The sequence below is a fragment of the Meles meles genome, chromosome 11, assembly GCF_922984935.1.
Source record: "Meles meles chromosome 11, mMelMel3.1 paternal haplotype, whole genome shotgun sequence".
NCBI classification, from domain to species: Eukaryota; Metazoa; Chordata; class Mammalia; order Carnivora; family Mustelidae; genus Meles; species Meles meles.
The window spans coordinates 74169866-74179356 of NC_060076.1; the positions used below are offsets into that span (position 1 = coordinate 74169866).

General features: G+C 36.3%; 1 protein-coding gene across 1 annotated transcript; it reads right to left on the reverse strand.

Moving 5' to 3' along the window:
- Positions 1-7820: 7820 nt before the first annotated feature.
- On the reverse strand, positions 7821-8058 carry LOC123953315 (mitochondrial import receptor subunit TOM5 homolog). The gene has a single exon (XM_046023456.1). It carries the CDS (start codon positions 8036-8038, stop codon positions 7883-7885), a length of 156 nt encoding a protein of 51 aa, XP_045879412.1. The 5' UTR covers positions 8039-8058; the 3' UTR covers positions 7821-7882.
- Between the last annotated feature and the right edge of the window lie 1433 nt (positions 8059-9491).

Below are 9491 nucleotides of genomic sequence, written 5' to 3' on the forward strand. Positions count from 1 at the left end.
AACAAAAGAACAAGAGACAGTACCGAAGGCTAGGGACCTAATCAACACAGACATGGGTAATATGTCAGATCAAGAGTTCAGAATGACGATTCTGAACATTCTTGCCGGGCTCGAAAGAGGCATGGAAGATATTAGAGAAACCCTCTCTGGAGATATTAAAGCCCTTTCTGGAGAAATTAAAGAACTAAAATCTAACCAAGTTGAAATCAAAAAAGCTATTAATGAGGTGCAATAAAAAATGGAGGCTCTCACTGCTAGGATCAATGAGGCAGAAGAAAGAATTAGTGATATAGAAGACCAAATGACAGAGAATAAGGAAGCCGAGCAAAAGAGGGACAAACAGCTACTGGACCATGAGGGGAGAATTCGAGAGATAAGTGACACCATAAGACGAAACAACATTAGAATAATTGGGATTCCAGAAGAAGAAGAAACAGAGAGGGGAGCAGAAGGTCTATTGGAGAGAATCATTGGAGAGAATTTCCCTAATATGGCAAAGGGAACAAGCATCAAAATCCAGGAGATGCAGAGAACACCCCTCAAAGTCAACAAGAATAGGTCCACGCCCCGTCACCTAATAGTAAAATTTACAAGTCTTAGTGACAAAGAGAAAATCCTGAAAGCAGCCCGAGAAAAGAAGTCTGTAACATACAATGGTAAAAATATTAGATTGGCGGCAGACTTATCCACAGAGACCTGGCAGGCCAGAAAGAGCTGGCATGATATATTCAGAGCACTCAACGAGAAAAACATGCAGCCAAGAATACTCTATCCAGCTAGGCTATCATTGAAAATAGAAGGAGAGATCAAAAGCTTCCAGGACAAACAAAAACTGAAAGAATTTGCAAACACCAAACCAGCTCTCCAGGAAATATTGAAAGGGGTCCTCTAAGCAAAGAGAGAGCCTAAAAGTAGTAGATCAGAAAGGTACAGAGACAATATACAGTAACAGTCACCTTAAAGGCTAATAATGGCACTAAATTCATATCTCTCAATAGTTACCCTGAATGTTAATGGGCTAAATGCCCCAATCAAAAGACACAGGGTATCAGAATGGATAAAATAAACAAAACCCGTCAGTATGTTGCGTACAAGAAACTCATTTTAGACGCGAAGACACCTCCAGATTTAAAGTGAGGGGGTGGAAAACAATTTACCATGCTAATGGGCATCAGAAGAAAGCTGGGGTGGCAATCCTTATATCAGATCAATTAGATTTTAAGCCAAAGACTATAATAAGAGATGAGGAAGGACACTATATCCTACTCAAAGGGTTTGTCCAACAAGAAGATCTAACCATTTTAAATATCTATTCCCCTAACGTGGGAGCAGCCAACTATATCAACCAATTAATAACAAAATCAAAGAAACACATCAATAATAATACAATAATAGTAGGGGACTTTAACACTCCCCTCACTGAAATGGACAGATCATCCAAGCAAAAGATCAACAAGGAAATAAAGGCCTTAAATGACACACTGGACCAGATGGACATCACAGATATATTCAGAACATTTCATCCCAAAGCAACAGAATACACATTCTTCTCTAGTGCACATGGAACATTCTCCAGAATAGATCACATCCTGGGTCACAAATCAGGTCTCAACTGGTATCAAAAGATTAGGATCATTCCCTGCATGTTTTCAGACCACAATGCTCTGAAGCTAGAACTCAATCACAAGAGGAAAGCTGGAAAGAACCCAAATACATGGAGACTAAACAGCATCCTTCTAAAGAATGAATGGGTTAACCAGGAAATTAAAGAAGAATTGAAAAAATTCATGGAAACAAATGATAATGAAAACACAACGGTTCAAAATCTGTGGGACACAGCAAAGGCAGTCCTGAGAGGAAAATATATAGCGGTACAAGCCTTTCTCAAGAAACAAGAAAGGTCTCAAGTACACAACCTAACCCTACACCTAAAGGAGCTGGAGAAAGAACAAGAAAGAAACCCTAAACCCAGCAGGAGAAGAGAAATCATAAAGATCAGAGCAGAAATCAATGAAATAGAAACCAAAAAAAAAAAAAAAAAAAAAAAAAAACAATAGAACAAATCAATGAAACTAGGAGCTGGATCTTTGAAAGAATCAATAAGATTGATAAACCCCTGGCCAGACTCATCAAAAAGAAAAGAGAAAGGACCCAAATCAATAAAATCATGAATGAAAGAGGAGAGATCACAACTAACACCAAAGAAATACAGACAATTATAAGAACATACTATGAGCACCTCTACGCCAACAAATTTGACAATCTGGAAGAAATGGATGCATTCCTAGAGACATATAAACTACCACAACTGAACCAGGAAGAAATAGAAAACCTGAACAGGCCCATAACCAGTAAGGAGATTGAAACCGTCATCAAAAATCTCCAAACAAACAAAAGCCCAGGGCCAGACGGCTTCCCAGGGGAATTCTACCAAACATTTAAAGAAGAACTCATTCCTATTCTCCTGAAACTGTTCCAAAAAATGAAATGGAAGGAAAACTTCCAAACTCATTTTATGAGGCCAGCATCACCTTGATCCCAAAACCAGACAAGGATCCCACCAAAAAAGAGAACTACAGACCAATATCCTTGATGAACACAGACGCAAAAATTCTCGCCAAAATACTAGCCAATAGGATTCAACAGTACATTAAAAGGATTATTCACCACGATCAAGTGGGATTTATTCCAGGGCTGCAGGGTTGGTTCAACATCCGCAAATCAATCAATGGGATAGAACACATTAATAAAAGAAAGAACAAGAACCATATGATACTCTCAATAGATGCTGAAAAAGCATTTGACAAAGTACAGCATCCCTTCCTGATCAAAACTCTTCAAAATGTGGGGATAGAGGGCACATACCTCAATATTATCAAAGCCATCTATGAAAAACCCACCGCAAATATCATTCTCAATGGAGAAAAACTGAAAGCTTTTCCGTTAAGGTCAGGAACACGGCAGGGATGTCCATTATCACCACTGCTATTCAACATAGTACTAGAAGTCCTAGCCTCAGCAATCAGACAACAAAAAGAAATTAAAGGCATCCAAATTGGTAAAGAAGAAGTCAAACTATCACTCTTCGCAGATGATATGATACTATATGTGCAAAACCCAAAAGACTCCACTCCAAAACTGCTAGAACTTGTACAGGAATTCAGTAAAGTGTCAGGATATAAAATCAATGCACAGAAATCAGTTACATTTCTGTATACCAACAACAAGACTGAAGAAAGAGAAATTAGGGAGTCAATCCCATTTAAAATTGTACCCAAAACTATAAGATACCTAGGAATAAACCTAACCAAAGAGACTAAGAATCTATACACAGAAAATTATAAAGTACTCATGAAAGAAATTGAGGAAGACACAAAAAAATGGAAAAATATTCCATGCTCCTGGATTGGAAGAATAAATATTGTGAAAATGTCTATGCTACCTAAAGCAATCTACACATTTAATGCAATCCCTATCAAAATACCATCCATTTTTTTCAAAGAAATGGAAGAAATAATCCTAAAATTTATATGGAACCAGAGAAGACCTCGAATAGCCAAAGGAATATTGAAAAAGAAAGCCAAAGTTGGTGGCATCACAATTCCGGACTTTAAGCTCTATTACAAAGCTGTCATCATCAAGACCCCATGGTACTGGCACAAAAACAGACACATAGATCAGTGGAACAGAATAGAGAGCTCAGAAATCGACCCTCAACTCTATGGTCAACTAATCTTCGACAAAGCAGGAAAGAATGTCCAATGGAAAAAAGACAGCCTCTTCAATAAATGGTGCTGGGAAAATTGGACAGCCACATGCAGAAAAATGAAATTGGACCACTTCCTTACACCACACACGAAAATAGACTCCAAATGGATGAAGGACCTCAATGTGAGAAAGGAATCCATCAAAATCCTTGAGGAGAATGCAGGCAGCAACCTCTTCGACCTCAGCCGCAGCAACATCTTCCTAGGAACAACGGCAAAGGCAAGGGAAGCAAGGGCAAAAATGAACTATTGGGATTTCATCAAGATCAAAAGCTTTTGCACAGCAAAGGAAAGAGTTAACAAAACCAAAAGACAACTGACAGAATGGGAGAAGATATTTGCAAACGACATATCAGATAAAGGGCTAGTATCTAAAATCTATAAGGAACTTAGCAAACTCAACACCCAAAGAACAAACAATCCAATCAAAAAATGGGCAGAGGACATGAACAGACATTTCTGCAAAGAAGACATCCAGATGGCCAACAGACACATGAAAAAGTGCTCCACATCACTTGGCATCAGGGAAATACAAATCAAAACCACAATGAGATATCACCTCACACCAGTCAGAATGGCTAAAGTTAACAAGTCAGGAAATGACAGATGTTGGCGAGGATGTGGAGAAAGGGGAACCCTCCTCCACTGTTGGTGGGAATGCAAGCTGGTGCAACCACTCTGGAAAACAGCATGGAGGTTCCTCAAAATGTTGAAAATAGAACTACCCTATGACCCAGCAATTGCACTACTGGGTATTTACCCTAAAGATACAAACATAGTGATCCGATGGGGCATGTGTACCCGAATGTTTATAGCAGCAATGTCTACAATAGCCAAGTTATGGAAAGAACCTAGATGTCCATCAACAGATGAATGGATAAAGAAGATGTGGTATATATACACAATGGAATACTATGCAGCCATCAAAAGAAATGAAATCTTGCCATTTGCGACGACATGGATGGCTAGAGCGTATCATGCTTAGTGAAATAAGTCAATCGGAGAAAGACAACTATCATATGATCTCCCTGATATGAGGACATGGAGAAGCAACATGGGGGGTAGGGGGATAGGAGAAGAATAAATGAAACAAGATGGGATTGGGAGGGAGACAAACCATAAATGACTCTTAATCTCACAAAACAAACTGGGGGCTGCTGGGGGGAGGTGGGATTGGGAGAGGGGGAGGGGGCTATGGACATTGGGGAGGGTAAGTGCTATCGTAAGTGCTCTGAAGTGTGTAAACCTGGCGATTCACAGACCTGTACCCCTGGGGATAAAAATACATTATATGTTTATTAAAAAAAAAATTTGGAAGGGGAGACGAACCATAAGAGTCTATGGACTCTGAAAAACAACCTGAGGGTTTTGAAGGGTCAGGGGTGGAAGGTTGGGGGAACAGGTGGTGGGTAATAGGGAGGGCACGTTTTGCATGGAGCACTGGGTGTTGTGCAAAAAGAATGAATACTGTTACGCTGAAAAAATAAATAAAATGGAAAAAAAAATTCTTTAGAAGGTACATGTGTCAACCAAGAGTCTAGAATAACAATTAGAAGTGAACACAGAGTAGACAAGTTGTTGCCAGTGGCTGGGATAGAGTGGGGGAGGTGATCAAGAGAGGTTAGTAAAGGAGACAAACTTATAGCTATACTATGAATAAGGTCTGAGAATCTAATGTAAAACATTTTGACTATAGTTGATAACACTATTTTGTATAATTGAAATTTGCTAAGAATAGAATTTAAATGTTCTCATCAAAAAGAAAAAGAAGAAGAAAAATATGTGGGGACTTAAATAACCTCTCACAATGTATTTGTATATTGAATGTTTAAAGAGTGATCACAATTTTCAATGTAAAAACTACCCAAACCCTAAAAGAATCAGTTTTCTTTAGTACAATGCATAATAAACTAGAAGGCTTAGCTGCTAAAACCTCAAAAGCTGCCTTCAAGACAAAATCTCAATCTATTTTTTTATGAAGATGGCATGTTTATTTTTAACTCTTTATTAAATCATAATACAAATACAAAAACAAGTTGTTGAAGACCAAAATTCAGTGGAGTAAATTGGAAGATCTAATTGGCTTTATTCAAAGATTCATGAGCATCCCATCGAATCCCGTTGAGAGGAGTGCTGATAGAGCCCTGCCCCTCCCCCAAAATAGGGTGACCCTGCTGGAAGTAATCTCTTCTTTTATTTATGATGTCCTTGTCCCCGCCCCTTCTCTCTATGAAAGCCTTCTACTTTGTAGGGCTCAATCTATTTCTTTATGTCAATCTTGATTCCTTTCTCCAAGAATCAAAATCGTCAAAAAATTTTTTTAAAGTTCATTATCAGAAAAATTCCACAAGTATTTCGAATGCACAGGACAAGAAGGAAACATTCATAACTTGAGTCTGAAATAACCTTGTCTTGTTCATAGTAAAGCAGAGTGCTCATTAACAAAATGTGTCAAGAGCAAGCTGCATTTGGAAGAGAGCACTCTATGACTTAAGACTAAAATTTGTGAGAAAATAATTTTCCTCTTGCAATTTTCCAAGATTTCCTGGATTTCCTCAGGATCTCGGGGTCCTGGGATCGAGCCCCACATCGGGCTCTCTGCTCCTCGGAGATCCTGCTTCCTCCTCTCTCTCCCTGCCTGCCTCTCTTGCCTGCTTGTGACCTCTGACTGTCAAATAAATAAAATCTTTAAAAAAAAAAAGATTATAGCTTTCTCTGATGGTATTTCAATGTTTTCATTCATGATCTCTCTGAAAATCAAGCATGTCTTAAAAGGCAGGAGCAGCACACATTATTAATTGTTACATACCCTTTTTAAAAACATAAGTATAATGATTTATTCTTTTTTTAAATTTTATTCTTAAGTAATCTCTACACCCAATGTGGAGTTTGAACTCATAACCCCAAGATCAAGAGTCGCAAGCTCCACCAACTGAGTCAGCCAGTCACCCCTGATTTATTCTTAATTAAACAAAATTAAGTCTGTGTTTTGGTGAAATGTGAACTATTTTACTAATTATAGCTCTTATTATGTGAACAAATAATAAAATTTGCTCTATGTATTCCCTTTTACTATCATGCTGATGAATTCTAGTTAAGAGTATAAAGATAATATAGAATAATAAAATATTTGAGTTATGGAAGAAATTTTAGAGCTCATTTATCCAACTCTCTCTTTCAAGGTGCATGAAAACAAGTCTGAGAGAAGTAAAGTTACTTACACAAGGCCTTAGTGCTGTTAAATTGAAGGAGAAATAAGCAAAGTAGGAGTGAACCACAGCTAGATGATAACCATTATCATACACTAATAAAGCAGCTAATTTTGTGAGGACTTACTATGGTCGTTGTATGTTTTCTGATCATAATGTAATTAAGGTAGAAATTCACTGCAAAAGGATAAGTTAAAAAAGTGACCACATATTTAGAACTTACACAGTATAGTTATAAATAACCTATTTGCCAAAGAAGAAATCATTTGAAAAGAGAATACTTTGAACTAAATGAAAACTTTTTTTTTAGTCCAAAACAAGAGGAACTCAATTTAATGTAGTTTGTAATAATTATAATACTAAAGAGATCTGCAGCAAAAAGCAGGTTAAGAGAAATAAAATCCAAATTTTTTTCCTTAGTTGCTACTTTAATTAAAAATATAGACTGATGGTCCCGTGTTCAAGTGTTGTTGGGGCTGAGTGTTGGCTTCTGTAAAACAAAACTAATCATAAGGAATTCTTCAACATACATACTCCAGACAGAAGTAAAAAGGTAAACAGAAATGACTAACAAGACAGTGCTATTGTAGACATAATTCCCTTATAATTAATACTTGCTAGAAAATGGACTTTGACATTACTTACAATTATATCAGCATTCACAGAGACTGAACATCACAGGCATATGGGTGTATTATGACCCAAGATGTCTTTACTTCCCAGGTAGTTTTAAATTTTAGCTATGAAGGTCAGTCACCAGAGCCAAACTTGTTCTTAACAAGTAGAATTTTTATGTCCATTCAATCCAAGAGTCTCTTACATATTTCTGGGCCTATTCATTTGTAGATAGGAGTAGAAATTGTAACTGGGTTCCTCATATCATGCATTCACATGTGGTGCCCATCTTCATATGCTGTCCAATTTCTTTAGGATAAAAGGTGTGACTCTCAGCAGGGCCACATAGATGAGGAAGTTCCGTATGGACGAGAGCACATCTTTGCGCATCTTCCGTTTCATCTCCTCGGGGTCCAACTTTGGCGCAAGGCCCTCGATCCGGAACATCTTGGCTTTGCCTCCCCGGCTTCCCGAACTAAATGAAAACTTTTAAAAAAGATGTATGAAAACTTATAGAATTCAGCTAAAGCCTATGTTAAAAGAAAAAAAAAACACTTAAGATCTATTTGCTAAATTACCTCCCCAAGAAGCTATAAAAGGAATAATAAATTAAATACCTCAAAAACCAGAAGGAAGACAATAATAAGGATAAAAGAAGAAATGAATGAAGTAGAAAATAAACATATAATAGAAAAGTCCAGAAAACCAATTGTTTGATTCTTTAAAAAGAAAAATAAGATTTATAAACGTCTTATAAAAGTGAAGATAAAGAAAGAAGGTAGAAAAGAACCATTACCAGAAATGAACAGTGGAGCATCATTACAGTCCCTACAGAATTAAAAAGAAAATAAAATATTATCAAAAATTTTATGCCAATAAATTTGAATATTTAGATGCAATCAATAAATTCCCACAAAACACAGGTCTGATACATAAAGAAAATAAGAAAATATGGATAGTTCCATATTTATGCAAGAAATTGAATCTGTCATAAAAATTCTTCCTAATACTTATTTTTTAAAAAAACACCTATTTTATATAAACTTTTCCAGAGACAAGAAAAAAGGAAACATTTCCCGTCCCAGGATAATTTGATTATCAAAATATGAGAGGAACAAGACAATAAACTTGCTCTCCAGTCTCTTTCTGGAGTATAGATACAAAATCCTAATCAAAATAATAGCAAATTAAGTCCAGTTATATAAAGATATATAATATATTACAATGAATTCAAGGTTGATTTATATATATATATATATATATATATATATATATATATATAGACAGATCAGGTAATTAATTTTTAAGATTTTTCTAAAGAATTTCATTAGGTACTTTACAAAAAATGATAGCCAATACACATATGAAAAGGTTCCTGACATAATTAGTTATTAGGGAAATGCAGATTAAAGCCACATGAGCTATCTCAACACTCCCAGAATGGCAAAAACTAAAAGGAAATATGAAGAGCTGGCAAGAATATGGAGCAACTGGAACTCTTTTACACTGCTGGTAGAAGCATAAATTGTTACAAAAACTTTAGAAAACTGTTTCGCTGTATGTACTAAAGTAGAGCAAGTGCACACTGTGATCCAACAATTCCACTTCTAGGTATATATGCAAAGAAATTCATTATATTCACCAAAAAGGTACACAGCATTGTTCATAGAAGCATTATTCATAATACCCCAAACTGGAAACAACCCAAATACCCATCAGCAGTGTAAGAGATAAAGAAATTACAGTGTTTTTATACAATGGAATATGATGACCCAATAAACTTTTGAATATTACAAACATTATGGGGAACAAAGGAAGCCAAATGCTAAAGAATATGTGCAATATAATTTATACAAAATTTAAAAACAGCTCAAACTCATAGAACTGATAGAAGTGATAG

Coding starts and splice junctions, on each gene's coding strand:
- LOC123953315 (XM_046023456.1), bottom strand. CDS start 8,038: ATGTTCCGGATCGAGGGCCTTGCGCCAAAGTTGGACCCCGAGGAGATG.